This window comes from Carya illinoinensis, chromosome 12 (assembly GCF_018687715.1).
Source record: "Carya illinoinensis cultivar Pawnee chromosome 12, C.illinoinensisPawnee_v1, whole genome shotgun sequence".
Lineage (NCBI taxonomy): Eukaryota > Viridiplantae > Streptophyta > Magnoliopsida > Fagales > Juglandaceae > Carya > Carya illinoinensis.
Genome location: NC_056763.1, coordinates 20,873,942 through 20,896,381, shown reverse-complemented (window position 1 = coordinate 20,896,381; position 22,440 = coordinate 20,873,942). Strand labels below are relative to the sequence as shown.

General features: G+C 33.4%; 2 protein-coding genes across 2 annotated transcripts; both read left to right on the top strand.

Moving 5' to 3' along the window:
- The first annotated feature begins 11,656 nt into the window (after positions 1-11,656).
- On the top strand, positions 11,657-16,936 carry LOC122290422 (serine/threonine-protein kinase RIO1-like). Its single transcript, XM_043098082.1, has 12 exons — positions 11,657-12,018; positions 12,628-12,756; positions 13,534-13,626; positions 13,745-13,824; positions 13,948-14,061; positions 14,266-14,339; positions 14,546-14,622; positions 14,776-14,859; positions 15,213-15,305; positions 15,382-15,489; positions 15,567-15,638; positions 16,297-16,936. Exons 1-12 carry the CDS (start codon positions 11,740-11,742, stop codon positions 16,717-16,719), a joined length of 1,626 nt encoding a protein of 541 aa, XP_042954016.1. The 5' UTR covers positions 11,657-11,739; the 3' UTR covers positions 16,720-16,936.
- A 946-nt stretch (positions 16,937-17,882) lies between these two features.
- On the top strand, positions 17,883-22,239 carry LOC122289867. Its single transcript, XM_043097224.1, has 5 exons — positions 17,883-18,608; positions 20,448-20,702; positions 21,027-21,105; positions 21,646-21,724; positions 21,835-22,239. Exons 1-5 carry the CDS (start codon positions 18,309-18,311, stop codon positions 21,887-21,889), a joined length of 768 nt encoding a protein of 255 aa, XP_042953158.1. The 5' UTR covers positions 17,883-18,308; the 3' UTR covers positions 21,890-22,239.
- The last annotated feature ends 201 nt before the right edge of the window (positions 22,240-22,440 follow it).

The following is a 22,440-nucleotide window of genomic DNA, read 5'->3' as shown; positions in this document are numbered from 1 at the left end:
TATGTAAATTAAAAAGAGATTAAAAAATCATAAAAATATAATTACAAACTATTTTTCTTATAAATCATTGACCTTAAATAATATATCTTGTATTTTCACTTTAGATTCTATATTAAGAAACTCAATATTATATAACAAAAAATTTTAGGATACATATTAATAAATTTATTATTTTTCCTAAACTTAGTTTTAATTTTAATTTTGGAGAAGCCACGTTCTCGAAAATAGATAATATATAAAAATTAAACAAAAATTTGCAACTATAAAAAAAATTGGAAAGATATATTTTTAGATATATTAAAATTTTAAAGATTATAAGGAAATTATAAAATTTTTTAGAGAGAGCATTTTCTGTATTTGTATAATTATGTAAAAGCAATTTATATTTTCACAAGGACAACATGGGTCCGTCACTAGACGATTGCATTCTTGAAAATGAACACCACCCATTAAAAGCGAGTGTTTAAGCATTGTAATATAAATCCTTTTTTTCGACCAGAAAAATTGGTTGTAAAAGTTGTTTTCAGTGAAAACAATTTAGTGAAATCATCATGAAAAATTATATTCATTATTCCTATATCACACATCATATATGATTTTTTTTTTATTTCTAAATATGTTATGTATGAATGATGAGTAGAAGAATTTATTTAATTTAGCAAGAATAAAAAAAAATAAAAAACAAAATAAAACATAAAATAAAAAATTATATATGATGTATAATACATAGATAATGAATAGAAGGGCTCAATCACTAGGTTTTAAACAAGTTGATATAAATATATATAAAAAAAGAAAAAATTGATGCATTGAAAGATGTAATTTCCTTTTAGTAGAATGCCACAACAAATAAAGAAAAGATAGGATAAATGGAGTTTAACGTATGTGTTGAACCTAAGATTTTAAGTTTTATGTGATTATAAATCTACACATGGATTTTGATGATAACAAATGAATTCAAAGAATAAAAGAGTTTCAAGCTCAAGTTGTTCACATAATGAAATCAAGCACATCAAAGAACCAAGCATGAGCAAGAAGGAAACAAGTTCACATTAAAGTCATAGAGTAATATTGTAAATCTCTTAAAATTTGAAATTAGGATTAATGTTCAAATTAATATTTTATCATAAAGCATTAAAATACATTTTCCACATGTGCATGAATTTTTTTTAAAAATTAAATTTGAAAATTTTGAAAGATGATTGATTGTCATCTTTCACATGTGCATGTTTTATTTGAATATTTTCAAAAGTGATTGATTCTTTTTTAGACTTATACAAAAGGTAGATGATTTTGTTTGAAAAATTTGAAAAGTAAAGTGTGCTCATTTTGTTATATGCAAAAAGTAAAAGATTAGGTTTGAATTTTTTGAAAAGGAAAATGTGCTCATTTTGTCATATGCCAAAAGTAAAAGATTAGGTTTGATTTTTTTGAAAAAGTGAATGATGTTGTCTTTGACAATTGAAAAAGAAGAACCTTTTATTTGAATTTTTTGAAAAAGTGAATGATGTTGTCTTTGACATGTGAATCTTTTTAAATTTGAATATGAAGTCTCATATGCCTATAAATAGATCATTTAAGAGTTTCACATTCACAACACCAAGAGCATACAACATTCATTCAAAGCTTTCATTCTCTATTCTCTAAGCATTGAGCCTTAATCCTTGTTTATTTTGAGAGATATAGTTTGCGCTGTATTGTTCTTATTTCACTAATTGAGGAGTGTTTTCTGATAACCTACCCACTATCAACTCTTGTATCAGAAAAAGGGTGTGTATAACCCTTGTGTGTGTAGAAAGTATTCTACACGGGGAATAGTTGAATCACCACGTGTAAGGTGATTGCAAGTGTAGATGGTGTTCTACACGGATCTTTTGTAGCGGTATTGTTCAAAGGTGTAATAGGTTTCTATCTCCACCTGAAGGAGGTTGAATAATGAATTTGGGAATCCTCAAGGGGTAGCTTGAGGCGACGACGTAGACAGTGGGGCCGAACTTCGTTAACATACTGAGTTTGCTTCTCTCTTACCCTTACTCTTTATATTTATTGTTATTTCATATTTTGTTTATATTTTATATTATATATTTGATTTATAATTGTTATTTTTTTTAATACAAATCAATTTACCCCCCTCTTGTGTTAGTCATCTGGGCAACAATTGGTATCAGAGCTAAGAGCTCTATTATAAGATTAAATATGTTTTGAGTTAAGATCTTATGGCTAACATTGCAGCTTCATTTGGTGAAGGTCAATCTAAGAGTCGGCCTCTACTTTTTTGTGGAGATAATTACTCATTCTGGAAAGTTAGAATGGGAATATTTCTTCAAGCTCAAGGTAGAGAAATCTGGAAATGTATTGTAAATGGACCTTATATTCCAACAAAAGTGGTTGATGGAGTAAAGGTAAAAAAGGAAGAAGAAGAGTTTGATCGTGAAGACGATAGACTTTATACTTTAAATTTAAATGCTATGAATTTATTATATAATGCTCTTAATGGAAATGAGTTTAATAGAATAATGAATTGCGCTACGGCAAAGGAAATTTGGGATAACTTGGAAGTAACTTATGAAGGAACTTCGCAAGTCAAGGAATCAAAAATTTATATTCTTACTCATGAATATGAAATGTTTAAGATGAATGATCATGAATCAATTTCTAGTATGCACACTCGTTTTACTAACATCATAAACAGCTTGACAGCTCTTGGCAAAATTTATTCCAAGGTGGAGATAGTAAGAAAAATTCTCAACTCTTTATCAAAACGTTGAGAATCAAAAGTTACAACGATTCTTGAAGCTAGAGACCTCAAGAAGCTCGAAGTCAATGAACTCATCGGGTCACTTATCACCCATGAGTACACATTGAAAAGAGGAGAAGAAGAAGGAAAGCCAAAGAAAAGCTTAGCACTTAAAGCTGTTCCTCATGAAAGTGAAAGTGATGAAGATGAGGAAAATGAAGATAAAGATGAAAAAGTTGCAATGATAACAAGAAGAATTCAGAGGTTCTTGAAGAAAAATAGAACTCCTCCGAGGAAATCCTTCAAAAAGTTTTCCAATAAAAATTCAGGTAAAAATGACACTTTAATTTGTTATAAATGCAATAAACCTGGTTATATCAAACCAGATTGTCCTCTGCTAAAGAAAGATCGAAACAAGGGAAGAAAGCAATGAAAGCTACATGGGATGATGATTTAAGTAGCTCAGATAGTGAAGCAAGCAATGAAGAATCAGCAAATCTTTGTCTTATGGCTAAATATGACATTGAGGTAACAAATCTTGATAATATTGAAGATCCTTCATATGAAGAATTGCAAAATATTTTAGAAGAGGTATATGAAGAATTTGAAAAATTGGGTATCAAGTATACTGCTTTGAAAAAGAAAAATTCTTTTTTAACAGACGAAATTGAAATTTTAAGAAAAGAAAGTATCATTTTGAAAGATGAAAATCTTGAATTAAATAAGAAGAAAACCGATTTAGAAAATATTGTTGAAAACTTTACGAATGGAAAAAGAAATTTTGAAAAACTTCTTGGTAGTCAAAGATGTGTTTTTGACAAGGCAGGTTTGGGATATATGCCAAAACAAAAATACAAACCTTATAAAAATTTCTTTGATAATCATTCTACATCAAAAACTAATATTCAAAATTCTTTTCATAAAAATAATTTTGTCAAAAAAGGATATTATTATAATCATTCAAGTTTTTTTATATATGTCACATGCTATTTGCAATTTTTGTAATAGAAATGGTCATAATTATCATACTTGTCCTATTAGAAGAAATCATACAATGACTATTAGGGCCATATGGGTACCTAAAAATCTTGTTTCTTCTAATACTAATAAATAAATTACCCAAAGAACTTGGGTACCAAGAAAAATCATTTTAATTGTTTTTATAGGTATGCATGAAGTCTTCCACAAGTAAAAACAAATGATTTTTAGATAGTGGATGTTCAAGACACATGACGGGAGACAAGACTAAGTTCTTTGATCTTAAATCTAAAGAAGAAGGACACGTGACATTTGGAGACAATTCGAAAGGGAAGATCGTGGGAATAGGTAAAATTGGTAATGAATCTTCTCTCATAATTGAAGATGTTCTACTTGTTGAAGGTCTAAAACATAATCTTTTGAGCATAAGTCAATTATGTGATAAAGGATTTACAGTTACTTTCAAAATGGATAAGTGTATTATTTTGAATGATCATGATTGTAATATTTGTTTTATTGCTTTTAGAAACAATAATGTTAATACAATTGATTTTAAAGAAATTACCTCACAAGATGCTATTTGCTTTTCAACTCAAAATGAAACTAGTTGGTTATGGTATAGAAGATTAGGTCATGCCAACATGGAACTTATTTTCAAACTTTCAAAAAATGATCTTGTGAGAGGTTTACCAAAAACAAATTTTCTTAAAGACAAAATTTGTGATGCATGTCAATTTGGTAAACAAACAAAAACTTCTTTTAAAACTAAGAAACATATTTCCACTAATAGACCATTGCAACTGATACACATGGATCTTTTTGGACCAAATAGAGTTGCAAGTCTAGGAGGAAAATATTATGCATTTGTTATTGTTGATGATTTCTCTAGATATACTTGAGTCATCTTTCTTACTCATAAAGATGAGGCACATAATGCTTTTACCAAGTTATGCAAGAGAATTCAAAATGAAAAGGGCTATACTATTTCAAGTATCCGAAGTGATAGGGGAAAAGAGTTTGTTAATAAAAATATTGAAACATTTTGTGATGAAAACGGTTTTGTGCATAATTTTTCTGCTCCTCGAACTCCTCAACAAAATGGGGTAGTAGAGAGGAAAAATAGATCTCTTCAAGAGATGGCAAGAACAATGCTCAATGAGAACAACTTGCCTAGTTATTTTTGGGCCGAAGCGGTAAGTACTGTATGTTATGTTATAAATAGAGTTATGTTAAGGTCTAAGTTAAATAAAACCCCCTATGAGCTTTGGAATGAGAAAAAGCCCAACATTGGTTACTTTCATGTATTTGGGTGAAAATGTTTTATTTTGAATGACAGGGATAATTTAGGCAAGTTTGATGCAAAATCTGATGAATGTATCTTTCTCGGATATTCTACTAATAGTAAAGCTTATAGAGTATTCAATAAAAAAACTTTGACTGTACAATAATCTATGCATGTAGTATTTGATGAATCTAATTCTCCACTCTCCAAAAATTTATTGATGAAGAAACAGAAGGTATAAATAACACAGAAAGTCTCAATCTCAACAAAGAGAAAACAATAGAAGAAGTTCAACATGGAGCCATCAGGAAAGATCATCAAAATTTAATACAAGATGCAACCAAACAGTGGAAATTTGTGAAAGATCATCCAGTAGAACAAATTTTGGGAGAACCTTCACAAGGTGTAAGTACTTGATCATCTCTTAGAAATATTTGCAATCATACTGCTTTTCTATCTCAAATTGAACTCAAAAATATTGTTGACGCATTTCTTGATGAATCTTAGATTCTAGCTATGCAAGAAGAGTTGAATCAATTTGAAAGAAATGATGTTTGGACACTTGTTCCTAGACCCAAAAATCATACTATTATTGGAACAAAATGGGTTTTTAGAAACAAGAAAGATGAGTCCGGAATCATTACTAGAAATAAGGCTAGACTTGTAGCCCAATGTTTTAATCAAGAAGAAGGAATCGATTATGATGAGACATATGCACCTGTCGCAAGATTAGAATCTATTCGAATGCTACTTGCATATGCTTGTTATAAAGATTTCAAACTTTTTCAAATGGATGTTAAAAGTGCTTTCTTAAATGGTTTTATAAATGAAGAGGTATATGTTGAGCAACCTCCAGGTTTTGAAAATCATATTTCCCCAAATCATGTTTTCAAACTCACAAAAGCATTATATGGACTTAAACAAGCTCCTAGAGCTTGGTACGAGAGACTCAGTGGTTTCTTGATTGAAAAAGGTTTTTCAAGAGGAAAAATCGACACAACTCTTTTCATTAAATATGAAAATGATGATATTCTTTTGATTCAGATTTATGTTGATGATATAATATTCGGTGCTACTAATGAAAATATGTGTCAAATTTTTGCTAAGACTATACAGGAAGAATTTGAGATAAACATGATGGGAGAACTTACATTCTTTCTCGGATTACAAATTAAGCAAGCAAAAAGTGGGACATTCATCAATCAATCAAAATATATTAAGGAATTACTGAAGAAGTTTGGGATGAAAAATGCTAAGGAAATTGGAACAACAATGAGCCCATCAACTAAACTTGATAAAGATGAATCCGGTAAGCCAGTTGACTCGAAGATATATCGAGGTATGATTGGTAGCTTATTGTATTTAACAGTTAGTAGACCAGATATTATGCTTAGTGTGTGCTTATGTGCACGCTTTCAATCATCTCCAAAAGAATCACATTTAATTACAGTTAAGCGCATTTTTAGATATCTTAGTGGTACAATTAACCCAGGGTTATGGTATCCTAAGCACACATCTTTCGATCTAATCAGTTACACAGATGCAGATTATGCTAACTGTAAAATAGATCGAAAAAGCACTAGTGGAGCATGTCATTTCTTAGGTCATGCACTAGTTTCTTGGTTTAGTAAAAAACAAAATTCTGTTGCACTATCTACTGCTGAGGCAGAATATGTTGCTGCGGGTAGTTGTTGTGCTCAAGTTCTCTACATGAAGCAACAACTTGAAGATTTTAAACTCATGTATAATCACATTCCAATCAAATATGATAATACAAGTGCTATAAATCTTTCAAAGAACCCAATACAACATTCTAGAACTAAGCATATTGAAATAAGGTATCATTTTCTTCGAGATCATGTGCAAAAAGATGATATAATATTAGAGTTCACAAACACACACGATCAGTTAGTAGATATTTCACAAAACCTTTACCAGAAGATAGATTATGTATGATTAGAAGAGAAATATGTATGATACATGCTATGAATATCTCTTAAAAGATGGACCAGAGTCAATAAAAATAGAGATGGATTTTTTAAATACTTTTACATAAACTTGAGATTCTTAGCCTCATGTTTGAGATGCTCATTTTCTTCATACAATATCATGTCATTCTTATTCATGGGAACCGGCAAGTGGAATGAAGAATCTAATAAAGATTTCAACTGTTTATTCTTCTGCCGAATGATTCCTTCCCTTGTGTGAGACTCTTGAACAATTCGTTGAAGTACAACAATTTGTTCTTTGAGCTTTTCAACTTCGTGATTTTTGGCTTGTAGCCGCTGAGAAAAAGCCACAATAGAGGAAGAGTAGCGAATCCCAAGACTCACCAAGTCATAAATAACATCAGAATCTGACTTATTAGTCAGATTATTATTTTCTTGCTGCAACATGACACCAATGGTAGCTGCAGAAAGAACATGAGGTTGAGATGTAGAATGCCTCATGGATGGATATAGAGAAATGTTAGAAGAATGAGCCATTAAGAAAAGAATAGAAGGCTTAAAACGAGAATGTTGAAGGCATGCAGATGAGTTATAGAGATGAGAAGAAAACTTGATGCGGATTGGATGAACTTCAGGACTGATTTTATAGAGATAGCATAAAAAATAAGACAAGCTATCATCCAAGTCAAAGAGCAATGTATTTTTTTTCTGATCGGTGAAAATGACATTTTTAGAAACTCGGAGCCTTCAATCTCGTTTGTCAACAACATCAGGCAATTTTTTCAAATCTCCAGCCGCACTTGTCGGGTCACGGACGGATGAAATTTATTTATTTATTTTTTATTTTTTTAACTATCTACAGTGTCTACTAATGCACCGTTTTCTTCAGGTCTATTTACTTGCTGCCGATCCTTTTTAATGATGCCAAAAGGGGGAGAAGTTTTAGACTAGAACATTAACGTTATTTAAATTGCTAAACTTGTTATATATGCTTGGAATTATATTTATACTTTTGCTTGAAAAACTAACGCATATTTTCAGGGGGAGCTTAAGTATTAATACAGGTTTCAAGTTCTATCAAATATTTGTCATCATCAAAAAGGGAGTGATTGTTGAACCCAAGGTTTCAAGTTTCATATGATTATAAATCTACACATGGATTTTGATGATAACAAATGAATTCAAAGAATAAAGGAGTTTCAAGCTCAAGTTGTTCACACAATGGAATCAAGCACATCAAAGAACCAAGCATGAGCAAGAAGGAAACAAGTTCACATTAAAGTCATAGAGTAATATTGTAAATCTCTTAAAATTCGAAATTAGGATTAATGTTCAAAATTAATATTTTATCATAAAGCATTAAAATACATTTTCTACATGTGCATGAAATTTTTTGAAAATTAAATTTGAAAATTTTGAAAGATGATTGATTGTCATCTTTTGCATGTGCATGCCTTGATTAAAGGGTTGAATTTTGAAAATATTAAAGATGATTGATTGTCATCTTTCACATGTGCATGTTTTATTTGAATATTTTCAAAAGTGATTGATGCTTTTTTAAACTTATACAAAAGGTAGATGATTTTGTTTGAAAAATTTGAAAAGTAAAGTGTGCTCATTTTGTCATATGCAAAAAGTAAAAGATTAGGTTTAAATTTTTTGAAAAGGAAAATGTGCTCATTTTGTCATATGCCAAAAGTAAAAGATTAGGTTTGATTTTTTTGAAAAAGTGAATGATGTTGTCTTTGACAATTGAAAAAGAAGAATATTTTATTTGAATTTTTTGAAAAAGTAAATGATGTTGTCTTTGACATGTGAATATTTTTAAATTTGAATATGAAGTCTCATATGCCTATAAATAGATCATTTGAGAGCTTCACATTCACAACACCAAGAGCATACAACATTCATTCAAAGCTTTCATTCTCTATTCTCTAAGCATTGAGCCTTAATCCTTGTTTATTTTGAGAGATATAGTTTGCGCTGTATTGTTCTTATTTCACTCATTGAGGAGTGTTTTCTGATAACCTACCCACTATCAGCTCTTGTATCAGAAAAAGGGTGTGTATAACCTTTGTGTGTGTAGAAAGTATTCTACACGGGGAATAGTTGAATCACCACGTGTAAGGTGATTGTAAGTGTAGAGGGTGTTCTACACGGATCCTTTGTAGCGGTGTTGTTCAAAGGTGTAATAGGTTTCTATCTCCACTTGAAGGAGGTTGAATAGTGAATTTGGGAATCCTTAAGGGGTAGCTTGAGGCGAGAACGTAGGCAGTGGGGTCGAACCTCGTTAACATACTGAGTTTGCTTCTCTCTTACCCTTACTCTTTATATTTATTGTTATTTCATATTTTGTTTATATTTTATATTATATATTTGATTTATAATTGTTATTTTTTTAATACAAATCAATTTACCCCCCCTCTTGTGTTAGTCATCTGGGCAACAATATGGTTTGGATGAATAGAAATTCTTAACAATTATTAGTCGAGCTCTATAATTTTTAGGGTATGTAATGATAGAAAGATTGTGGTATGATCATAAGGCTTAGAAGTTTAACTAAATTGATATCTAATAGTTTTTTTGTTAAATTGAGTATTTAAAATTAGTATCAGAATAAAGATGTCACGAGTTTGATGTGTTGAATTAAAAAAAAATTAATATTTTAAAAAAGAGCGATCTATAGGTTGAATTAAAATATGTTAGTTATATATATGAGTTTGACGTTAAGTCATTTAATATTAATAATTGAATGAAGTTGGCAAAAAGAAAATGGTTATTATCTGATCAATGTCGATAAAGTAGACCGTTCTAAATGTCGAATTCAGAAGCGTAGTAGAATATTATAATAATAAGTGTTAAATATTTAATCAAATTAATATTTAACACTTATAAAATTTTTAAATAATGGCCAGATCTTTTAACATATTGACAGACTCCTGACATTTATTAGATATTTAATGTTGTCTGATAAACATTTAAATATTTATAAATGTGCATTCACTTAAATTTTAATGTGTACTCCTTCCGCTATACACTCTTGAATTTAGAATCCAATTGAATTTGAATCCAAACCGGATTTGGACATTGTCTATGTGATGCAATTGCAGGCACGAGGGCAGGTATTGGAGTTGAGGACTATTTTGTAATTTTATGAAACTCTCCCTGCCTTTAGTAATTTCTGCACGTTAAAAAAAAAAAAAAAAGTGTCAAAATCCCTCTTTCTTCCACGACTTCAGGCCTGAATGCGCTAGTTCCTCTCTTCGGGTGTTATGGGCCCAATTGATTAGAACTTGGAAATGTAGTGAGTGAATTATGATGATAAAAGATAAAAAGAACAATCTGACTTTTCGAGAAAATCAGCACCTCTAATTTGGCAACTGCCTTAATTTTCATTCCGTAATCCTTTTTATGTGTGATTACATTATAACAAAAAGCAAAACAGAAATTTAATGAAAAGACTATTCTACCCTTGATCTCAGATGGCACGGGCTTTAATGGAAAGCAATAAAACTACAGCTATTAATTCAAGACGCAACACAATTATATTGGCCCAAAGGCCACGGCCCAGCCCATTACTTTAACTTCTTCATTCCAACTTGACCTCTGCTTTCTTTTCGATGCCCGGCTCCCTCTTTCAAACCAAGCCTCATCACCCGGCGATTTCTGCACATTCACCCAGCCGACGGGCTCGCTAGCCAGCCTCAATCACAGTGTCACTGCTTCGTAGTCTCAGCCTCTCAGCGTCACTTCCTCAAACCCTCATTATCCATGCCATAGTCCTGCAACATCGAAGCGTAAGCGTGCCGTAATCCCCAGGTGGAAACATATTCGTGGGCTTAATTTACATGGTGTGAGATACAGAATTTACCAAATATGCAAACTGTTGTGTTTGCCATAATGGTTTTTTTAATGGCCCTCCACACATGTAATATCCAAAAATTTTCAAATATGCAAATGCAACATGCTTTTTAATGAAGTTCTCTAATGATATGAAGTTCCAAATGCTGAATGTGCCAAAGCCCAACTGCAACTTGTTTTTATTATTATTATTTAATTATGCAGGATTTAAAAAAATGTCTAGCTGTCAATAAAATGCTGCTATGGAGAATGAATTATTTATTTGACAATTTTTTTTTTTGTTTTTAAGTTGATAGATGGTGATTTAGTATTTTTTGTATATATACACATATAATTATATATATAGCGGTTATTTCAAAGAAAAAATATTCACAATCTCCCAATACTCCACACTCTACATTTTTTTTAATTTTTATTATTTTATCTTTTATCAAATATTTAATATATAAATAATGAATAAAAGAATTAAATTAATTTAAAAAGAATAAATTCAAAAAAAAATATTAAAAAATTAAAAAAAAATGGAGTGTGGAGTGTTGGGAGGTTGTGTAGCTTCCTCACAAATCAAAACAGTACACTGATACGTACTAATATCGCAATATTCCATTCAAATACATATACTGAAATGAAAGGAAAATGATATAATTAGAACTATTTTACTATTTATTTACTACTTTTTTTTATTTGATTTTTTTAAAATTTTTTATTTTACTTAATAACTAAAAAGTGATTATTAATAAAATTATATATTTTTTTTAATAATTAAAGATGTTAAAAAAATACTTTAAAAAAAAAATTAAGAAAATAAAAAATTTCAAATCCTAAACCCTATCACTACCCGGAATGAAATTCAAAATTTTGATCTTTGCACCTACCCTTCAAAGAAACAGGGAATAAAAAAAAAAGGTTGTGAACCCTAACAGGAAGCACGGATGGCCAACATGGAAGTGAAACCATTAGCACTGGATGAAGATGAAGAGAAAGAGGAAGATGAAGAGCTTTCATGGTCATCAGACTCGGAAGTCGGAGACGCATTGGACTGGTTGGATTCCAAGGATGACGACCAAGCTGTCGAGGGGAATTTTACGCTCAATTCCAGGCGTCCCAATGCGCATGGAGGGCATCATTCTCGACATAATACATCCACACTTCAGCCGCTCTCTAATCGGAACCAGAGGTTCACTCATCATATCCGAGCTTCACCTTTGGAGGTATATGTAACTTCTTTGCTGATATCTGTTCTTTGTGCAATTTTCCAATAGGAATTGATGGTTTGTATTTCTATATGTTATGTTTTCTCAGTTATATGTCTACTGTGGCTTATCTTATTATCCAAATAGGCAGCTATGGGTTGCATCTTTTTAGAAAAATCGATCATTTAGTTCATAGAGATCATAATTAAGTTTCAACTTGTGGTTTTTATTATACTAAATCCCCATAAAATAAAATTAAATAAAAAACTGGAAAGTTTTGGCTCTGAATATTGTGTTGAAATTTGGGTAAGCATGTGATATACAATTTAGATTGTGTGTTCAAGACATGTTTGGAGCTAGTGGATTTTTCAAAGGGTAATATGTTAGGGCTTGTTATGGACTGAAGATTGTTTTTTTCAACACTATAGGTGGGGTTTTAAAACATCTTGTAGGTAAAAAAATGTTCTTCTGCTTATTGCATAATATAAGTCTCCATGACAGACAGTCTAGGCACTGATATATATGTATGTATGTATGTATGCCCATTTCCATGTTTGGGTTGGTTGCATTTGGTTTGATAGATTTGTGTCTAGTTTCCACTCTTGACCAATTTGATTGATAGTGCAGGAGTGGGAAGGGAGGTTGAATGTGGGCATGTCAAACACTGTGACAACTGCCATTCGAGAAAGTGTTCGAGAGATGGCCATTGGTAAATCTAGAACCACTGAGAAAGCAGACCGTGCGACCGTTGAGCAGGTGAACCTTTAGTGAACTCTTGTTAACATTTTATAACTACAGAAAATAAACGAGAGCAAATAGTAGGCTGTTTTAGTTTATCCTTTTTTCAGATTCTGTTGTTCTCTTTGCTTCAAGTTGCTACTCATTGTTGGGATGCATTGGACCTGATGCAGCGAATAAGATATTAAACAAATTTCAGGGCTATTATTTACATGATCATTGTTAGTGTATAGTTTCTTTGTAGTGATTCTGTGTAATCAGCAATGATGTTTAATAATCTAACCCATTTTCTGTGTTTGAAAGAAATATTTTTATTTTGTAGTTGTTATCATGCCTTGTTTGTGTTGCGGGGAATTAGTTGTTTATAGTTGTTATCATGCCTTGGCTGTGTTGGGGACTTTTCTTTTTTGATAGGTAAAAGATTTTATTGAGCCACGTAAATAGGCAAAGCCTGAGTACATAGGGAGTATACAAAAGAGAGCCTAGTTACAAATTAAGTTCTGAGCAGTGCTTATTTCACTTTATAACATGTTTTTGAAGATTGATTGTATTACGTTGCATTAGGTAGTGAGGTGATCTTAAGTATTCTGTGAATAATTGTGAAAAAGTAATGATAAGATATTGAATAGTAGTAAAAATTAATGAAAAGTAGGTGAAAAATAATGATAAAATAATGAATAGTAGTTGAGTATTCTCAGAATACTTTAGTACCCAAACTAGCCCTTAATGTTTTTGCTTGGGCTGCATCAAAAACTGGTTGACATGGAATATCTAGCTAACATCTTCTTCCTCCAGGCCATTGATCCTAGAACTCGCATGGTCTTATTTAAGATGCTAAATCGAGGTGTATTTCATGATATTAATGGCTGCATTTCAACTGGAAAAGAAGTAAGTAGACACTGCAACCTTTAATTTCTGTACTAATACCTCCAGCATGTTCTAGTTTCATTCTTAGTTTATGGTTGGGTTAGATGTCCTTATCATGCAATTGCTTTTTCTTCAACAGGCAAATGTTTATCATGCAACTAGATCTAATGGTCAGGAACTGGCAATCAAAGTATATAAGACCTCCGTTCTGGTATTTAAGTATGTCTAGGTGACACTTTTAGTTTGCTAGTGAATTTTACTTGCAATATGGCTATGGATCAGAGTCTGTGTACTTGTTTGTAGGTTGATAATGAATTTAATTTGTTGCACCTAAAATAACAGGGACAGAGATCGTTATGTACAAGGTGACTACCGTTTCAGATATGGATACTGCAGGCATAACCCCAGGAAAATGGTAAAGACATGGGCTGAGAAAGAGATGAGGAACCTTATGAGGTAAGGCCAACACATTGTTCCTGTTCATTTCATTATCATTAGGATATTGAAGCTTAGTGGAAAGTGAATGAGAACTTATTTCGCGACGGATTCAAGTTCTGCTGGAGGAGAAATGTGATCTCATGAGCATATTCTGAAGCTGTTTCGGTTGTTTGAGAATTGGTCCTGTCATATGGTATTTAATATGCTCATTGTGAACTGCAGGCTAAAGGCAGCAGGAATTAGGTGTCCAACTCCAGTACTTTTGAGACTTCATGTTCTGGTCATGGAATTCATAGGTATAGTGTGTTGATTAATCACCTATAAAATAAGTATTGTCTTGCTAATAGATGTGCTAGCAGTCTGTGTTGTCCCTTTATTTTAGTGTTATTGTAGATTTTTCATCTTTTCCCTCTCACTTAGTCTCTTGTGGATGGAATTGAATTTTGGCTTCTAATAGTACATTTACATCTCTGGTTGAATTTTGGAGTTTGTGTTTTCACAGGAAAAGCAGGTTGGGCTGCACCTCGTCTTAAGGATGCTGCTTTATCTCTTGACAGGTTACGTGAAGGTTATGTGGAGGTGTGTCCATATCTTTTTAATTTTTTTAGTGGTTTCTGCCATATTAGATGATGGAGCAAATGCTTCTATTATGACTTTCTTTTGGCAAGTGAAAAGGACTTCGTGTATTTTTTTTAGTTGAAATGATTAAGCATTTTCTGCATTCTTTTTCAGTTGATTATTGCAATGCGGACACTATATCAGAAGTGCAAACTGGTTCATGGAGACCTCAGCGAGTATAATATACTTTATTTTGAGGTTAAGTGTTGACTATAGATTTCTTTTGTTTTGTTTTTTATTGGCACCTGGTGTCCGAGAACAGTGTCCCTACCAATGCTTGGGGTGCATGGCCCTCGGCAAGGAGTTTCCCGCAAGTGCACCTTGGGTAATTCAAGGGGAAAATCCCCAAGTCCGATGGCCCCTAAAAATTGTTTGCACTCAAGAGGATTTGAACCTTAGACTTGAGGGGAGCATACTCTCAAGCCCAAGGCCTATACCACTTGAGCCAACCCCTAGGAGTTATATCTATTTCTTTTGTTCATCCTTTTCTTTTCTAATATTGAATTGATTCCACGTGCAAACAGAGATTTATCTTTCCTTGTGATTCGCAGGGTCACTTGTATATTATAGATGTCTCTCAATCAGTTGATCTTGACCATCCCCATGCCCTCGATTTCCTTCGTGAAGATTGTCTTCATGTTTCTGTACGTTCTTTACTGAAAGTATCCAACAAAAATGTTCATAATCAGCAATATGTGTTAATTATGCATTGCTATGCAGGATTTCTTCAAAAAACATGGTGTAGCTGTTATGACAATTCGGGAACTCTTTGATTTCATAGTTGATCCTTCTATTGCTGATGAAGCTGTGGATAGTTATCTGGAAAAGGTTTGTTAGTTTATACTGTCAAATTTCCACAGGTACTTGAGGAGATCTTTATTGTGACTGCTTCCAGCTTATTTTAGGTGCAACAAAAAATTTTGGCCAGAGGAGACATATCTGTGGAGGATGAAATTGCAGACTCTGTATTTGTGCAGGTAACTTCCTTGGCAGTGGCATATCATGTTATTTGAGTTTCTTTTGATCACCCATAACCTTTACATGGAAATTTAAGCAGATTTCCTAAAACTTTAAGCATGCCATCTTTTTGCCAAGTAGGCAGCCTGGGCCAGTTCTGACTGAAGCTGGTTTAATGTGATACACCAATCTTTGCTGATTTAAGTTAATATCACTAGATGTTTTTCACTCCTATGGCTATCATTTCCTTCAGCTACCGGATCAACCAACTGGTTCAAAGTTCAAACATGGGAATGCAAGTTTCATATGTATACAAAGGCAAAGCATTCCTGAATTGTTCAACTCAAACAAAAACCTTTAGAATCACTGCCCATATCTTTGCAAAACGTCCTTACTGTATATTAGTGTTTAAGGTGTTTTGATTTGCATAATACACATAAATCCATGAAATGGGAGATCTCTTTTTCATTTTGGTTTTTATGGGACTGAAATTGGGGTTCAGATTTGGCACTTGAAGCTGGTGGGAGTGTGTGTCTCCGCATGCATGCATATCTGCACTTCTAAAAATTTAAAATTGAAAGATAGTCGGAGATAAAAAAGGGACCTTGTTAAATTTTGATTACATATATATGGGTTGAATGCTGTGTTTTTTATTTTTTATTTTTTCTTGTTTTACAGTCATTCATCCCAAAGACACTAGAACATGTAAAGAATGCTGAGGAGGATGTGCAACGGATAACCAGTGGCCAAGACACGGGAGATATGTACTATCAGACTATTACAGGACTCAAGCATGCCCTTTCAATTGCTCAGCGAGAAGCAGAGCCTGGTGAAGACTCCTCTGTTAATCCAGCTGCTCTGTCTAATCCTCCTAAGAGCGAAATCGAGTCTCAAGAAGTCAGTGATGAAGAGAACTCAAGCGATACAGAAGGGAGTTCCTCATCGGAAACTGAACCAGAAGTTCCCGTAGATAAGAAAGCTGCTAGAAAAGAGAACAAAAAGAAAGTCAAAGAGGAGAAGAGGGAGGCTCGGAAGAATAAAGTGCCTAAAGCCGTGAAGAAAAGAAAGAAGAAGTTGGCCAAAGCTCACAAGACCAGATAACTGCTGGCAGTAACTATAAATACAAAGTTTTATTTATTTTGACAATTATGCAAACTTTTTTGTTTTGTTTTGTTTTTTTTTTATTAAAGGGGGGTGGGGATTTCGAAAGTCAGGTTTTCCATTTAGAAAACTGGGTCATATGCCATCAGGCTCTTGGCCGAACTTTTTTATTTTTTATTTATTTTTCATTATGAGAGAAATAACACAATTTTGGTTCCGGAGTAATCCTCTATTTATTATTATTATTATTATTTTTCACTTACAAATTTAGTCGGTTTAACATGTCAATTAAGTTCTGTAATTTGTAAGCATGTATGGTGTGGGCAATGAAGATATGAAGCGATATGTTAAACCTTATTTTGAGAATCAGTAAAAGTACATACCCGGAACTGACAACAAATTTGAGAATCAGTGCATCTCCAATCGTGGAATAAGGTTTAGTTTGATATGAATAGAAACAGCTGTTAATTTGGAAGGGGAAGGTAGCCATTCAAGGGGATAATAGCTTAATGTGGCCAGCAGCTTGGTAACCCAACATAGCCGATATAGGATTCAGTTAGATTTTATGATGAGAAATAATCATTCTCCAAGAAATAACAATTCACTAAAATCAGAATACCTATTCTTTAAAAATAAAAAATACTATTTTTACTAATCTCTAAAAAATAAAAAAAATACTTATATAAATAAACATTATAATTATGATGGACAACCATAAAATAAATAGCTAAGCATCCTCACAAAAAGATGGTGATGCTCAACCACCCCATGATTATCATGAGTGATGTTTTTCCTTCTAGGATGGTTGGGTCACCCTAATCCAACTCTCTTTATTAATATTATGAAGAAAAATTGTATTTTATTTATTTTGGAAATGGTAAGGTTAAATTGGTAAAATAATTTAATTGTGATTATTTAAGTGATAATTTTAAACTCTTCTTTATACTTAACAAAGAATGTTAAATTTTAATTAAGCAATTTTATATACAAATATATCATACAAAATTACGTGATTTTTCGTGATCGGTTAAAATTTATTTTATAATAAAAATAATTTTATATATCATATTAAATTATTTTTTAATCTATTTTAATATAATTAATTCGTGGAACAAACGAAACGCCCAAGCACAAGAAAGGAAATCGTCCGTCTCCCAATCCCCTAATCTCTAAAAGAAATCCCTAATAATTCTAAGATGCTAAAGCTAAAGTGCCTAAACGCCTCTTCTCCTTCTCTGAGTCCGAGGCTCAAACCCAAAAGAACCCCAAGAAGCCTCGAAATGGCCTCCACGACGAGGACTGAGTAGTGAGTCATGGCCACGTCCCAGCAGTTGTGAACAGCCTTAGCACCCCGAAAGAGGTCCGAGAGGACTAGTTGTTGATTCTCTCTTGCTTCGATAATCGGGACTCGAACATCACCAATTTGATCAACGGAGAGGATTCTGTGACCAAGGAGGACCGCTTCGACGCCGTCCGAGAATCCGGTGGGAATCCAACGCCCTCAAAGTTTCTAGCCATCGCTCAACTGCTAGGACTCCAGCAACGAGGCACGTGAGTACTTTTCCGCCGTCGACGAGATTCTTAACCTGATGGATGAGCTACCCGGTCGGTCTGACTCCACCGAACAAACCCTAGAGGAAGGGCACGGGCCCACGCCTTCCGATCAAAACCTTAACGACCAGAGCGACCAGCAGTCCCAGGAATGGGAAACCATGGCTCGCGCTTGGCTCTGCTCGTTCCCCGAGGCCAAAGCGGTCTCCATGGACGAGGTCGAAGCCTGGATCGACTCTAACCTCGACTCTATTCCTGAAGGAATCAAATCAATGCCTCGCTCGGACCTCTGTCAGAGGCTCATTGCAATCCAGAATTGCATGAGACTCCCCTCTCAGGTTCACTGTTTTTCTTATTTTTTTTCTTTTGAATTTCGAGCTGTTGACAGTCTTATTGTTTTCTCTTTTATTTTTATTTTCCCAGAACTAGAGTTTTGTGGGTGCTTTGGGTTAGATGGACAAGTTTTTTCCCATAATTTGAGAATCGTATGTCCCGGAATTACTAACAAATCACGCCATCTCCAATGTTTGAATAAGGTCTAGTTTGATAGGAATAAAAATAGCTGCTAACTTAGTCACTCTTTTGATTCAGAGTTAGCCACAACTCATATCATCTAATCATTACAATTTTATCAAATTTTTACACAAAATATAATAAAAAATTCAAAATTTCAAAATTTAAAATAATAATAATATTTTATTAAACTATCATCTCAACTCATCTTATCTCAATTTGCTATCCAAACATCACCTTATAAAAAAAAAAAAAAAAAAAAATGTTAACTTGGAAGGGGAAGTAACCATTTGGTAAAACCTAAAGTGGCCAATGGTGTGTTGGTGCTAGGGGTGCCAATATGTAACACGATGCGTGAACTAAATACGAACACAACATAAAATTAACGGATTGGGTTAAGGATTCATGATGTGACACGACCCGAAAACATGATTTGGCACCCCTAGTTGGAGCTGAAACGTATGGGATAACAGCATACTTTGTGTAGTGGAGGAGTGGTTTCCTTCATGTTTAGCCATTTAGGTGCCGTGAGAATTGTTGGGACTGCTTGTGAATTTGTTTTAATTTAACTTGCCTGAAGTTTTTAACTCAATTAAACTTCACGATTGGCCAAAGTCAATTTTTTGTTATGTTAACAACTATGGCCATTACTTAAGATGTGTTGCATGCTAGTAATTGGTACCATGACTCATGCTGAAGTGTCCCTAATCTTTTTCGAATTATGTTTGAGAAGTGTTATAGCCACAAAAAGATCCTACAAAAGTAAACCCACAAACTGATATGGCTTCATATGATACGTTAGATCTATTTCCTATTAAAAGTGGCTTTACAATCTAACATACCACATCATGCCATATCAATTTGTAGGTTTATTTTTGTAGAATGTCTTTGCGGTTTAGGCATTTCTCTTGTTTATTATCTATCTGTTTGTCTCGATTATCTATTGGGTTTTAGACAATGGTATCTTCTTGTTTTATTTGTTTGGTATGTTACCAACAAGCCCTTATTTAGAAGCATCTTTAGTAAATTTTGCTTTTGGTTTATGATCTTTGCCTGTAACGCCTCAATGGAAGACCCAAACCACATGACCTATACTCCAAAATGAAAAGTTAATGATACAATTGGAGCCCCACTGGAATCTTATAAAAAGCAAGAACTTCTCATTCTCAAGCAATATAGGATCTCATACACCACACATCTTTATCCTTATCATATGGGTTATCACGATCTCCCCCTCTTAAATTCTCGACATCCTCGTCGGGCCTCTTTGTTGTAGGTAGCACGGCTCAAGTTCCACATTTCTAGTTGGGATAGACTTTGATACAATTTGTTACGCTCCAATGGAAGGCCCAAACTACATAGCTTATACTTTAAAAAGACTAATCAATGATACAATTGGAGTCCCATTAGAATCTTATAAAGAGCAAGAACTTCTTTTTTCCAAATAATGTGGGATCTCATACACCACTTATTCTTATCCTTATCATGTAGGGTATCACATTGCCTCCTTCCATTGCTTGTGTCTACATAGCTTTTGTTTGAAAATGCTCGTCCAACTGTACAAATGTTTATGTACTTGACGCAGAGAATTGTAAAGCAAAGTAATTTTTGGAATGTCTTTTAGTATGATACAATAGTGCTCCTTTTCATCTCTCTTATGGCAGGAAAAAGAGCTTAGTCAGTTTGATTATGAGAATCCACCATATCGATTTCAACGTACTGATCAATGGAGACCGGTCTATTCTTGGTTAGAATCTTTAAATCAAGATGAGGTGGTGAAGTCGAAAGAAATCTCCGACTGGCTAAATGCTAATAAAGAGGTCCAAGAACAGTTGTGCTCTAGGCATTCTCGATATCATTTGATGCACTACATCAAAAAGTGCCATATCAAGATATTGAAGAGGAAGGAAAAGAAGATGGTATCATATAATTTCTCATATTGACTCTTATTATCGTTAGTATCCAATCTAGCACCTGAAATATTTGGACATGATATGTTAGAGTTAGCTGTGTCAATATTCAGTAAGCAGGCACATCCTTCTTCTCATGCCTATTAGTGAGATTTTTGCCTCACTTTTCCCTCTACTATTATTATCATGCTTATTTTTTGTATCAGAGGATTATCGTCACTCGTAGAGCAGCATAGAAGCACAGCAGTCGAGTGAAATGTGCAAGTACAATTAATAAACCTCAAATATTAAAGCTTGTTCAATTAGTTAATGCCAATGGTTTGCTTTGAACAGGGTGTGCAGCAGCATAACAAAGACACTTCTCTAAAGGTTCGCAGGACTGTGGTGATGAAACAGCCAACAGTGCTTCCATGTATGTCTCATGAATAATTATACTTATCATCCCTACACGCTACACCTATTTTATTTTATTTTTCATTTTTCCTATAACAAGTATGTGGTGTATGGATGATAAGTAGAATAACTCAATTAGTTTAACAAGAATCAAATAAAAATAAAAATAATTTTAAAATATGTAAAGTCTGTGGTGTGGGATGATGAGTAGCATCCATCTTCAACAGCATCTGGAGGCACAAGTTTATCTTCTGCAATGAAGGCACCATAGAAAATGGAGCCATCTAAAACCAAAGCAAATAAAGAAGGAAAAAGAAATGTAGTAATAGAAGCAGCAGTAAATTTGAATTGCCATTGCTGCTCATATTCGCTGTGACTGTGTTGAGATTTTAAAATTTTTGTTCTAAATGGTTTCTGGGGTGGTTAAGGAACTTTTGTTTGTTTATTATTTTTTTGAGCTTGTATTTGTTCTGTTTTACAATATATGTTACTTGTCTCAATAATTTCCAAATCCTTCATTTCTCTTTCCCTGCTCTTTTTCTCTATCTAATGTTTGCAGACAGCACTCCAAGTGATCTACCTAAAGATGGCGACGTTTACTTGATGAAAAGAAAGGAAGCCTATCGCAAATATGAGATGTAAGTTGCTTCTGAAGATTTTCTTGTTAACTTGCATCCGATTTAGCAAAATCTCATGTTGCATATTGCTGGATGCATTGTGCTTACTAGTTTTGTTTATTGGGTTTCAGTTTGGTGGAGTTGGAGAAGCTGCTTTCTCCTATTTTCTCAAAGCATCAAATATAAACCAACGTAGAAATCCCGAATCGGCAAATCTCTGGCTATAGAACAATGTCTACAAACTTGGAAGGGCCATGCTCATTCTCCTTTGTCGATGGTAATCTTTCATAACTGAAGAGTGAAGATGATCTCCCCAGTGCACCTGGTATGAGGTTTTGGGAAAAGATTTAGGGAAGAAGGAAAGATTTAGGAAAGTTTCTGTCCTGCTTATAGGTATTGCCGTTTCCATTTCACTAGAGAATGGGAAGGACAATAATTGTTTGTTTTGTACAGAAAGGCCTTGAATTGAAGATCAAAACCAAGCATCTCGAGTATTTTAATGCCTAAAATGTGTCAATTCTCAAATGTCCCTAAAATCGTGGCTCAAACCAATGTTCAACTTACGTATGTATAGGGTTCTTTTGTTTTGGTTCCCTTTTGAATTTCGAGCATGGTAGATGGAGATGGCTCGGCTTGGATACAAATTACAAGGTGAAGGAGAGATACAAAAGTTGTATCCAGCAAAACTTGTCCTTTTCTTTCCGTCCATTTTTCGCTAGCTGTCTCTTTTTATGAAC

What these genes read in the sequence shown, in the direction of transcription:
- LOC122290422 (XM_043098082.1), top strand. Translation starts at nt 11,740, where the DNA reads ATGGCCAACATGGAAGTGAAACCATTAGCACTGGATGAAGATGAAGAG. An exon ending in TCCGAGCTTCACCTTTGGAG is followed by an intron (nt 12,019 to 12,627) that starts GTATATGTAACT and finishes TTGATAGTGCAG; the next exon opens with GAGTGGGAAGGGAGGTTGAA. An exon ending in TACGTGAAGGTTATGTGGAG is followed by an intron (nt 14,623 to 14,775) that starts GTGTGTCCATAT and finishes ATTCTTTTTCAG; the next exon opens with TTGATTATTGCAATGCGGAC.
- LOC122289867 (XM_043097224.1), top strand. Translation starts at nt 18,309, where the DNA reads ATGGATGAGCTACCCGGTCGGTCTGACTCCACCGAACAAACCCTAGAG. An exon ending in AGAGGAAGGAAAAGAAGATG is followed by an intron (nt 20,703 to 21,026) that starts GTATCATATAAT and finishes TGCTTTGAACAG; the next exon opens with GGTGTGCAGCAGCATAACAA. An exon ending in GCCTATCGCAAATATGAGAT is followed by an intron (nt 21,725 to 21,834) that starts GTAAGTTGCTTC and finishes ATTGGGTTTCAG; the next exon opens with TTTGGTGGAGTTGGAGAAGC.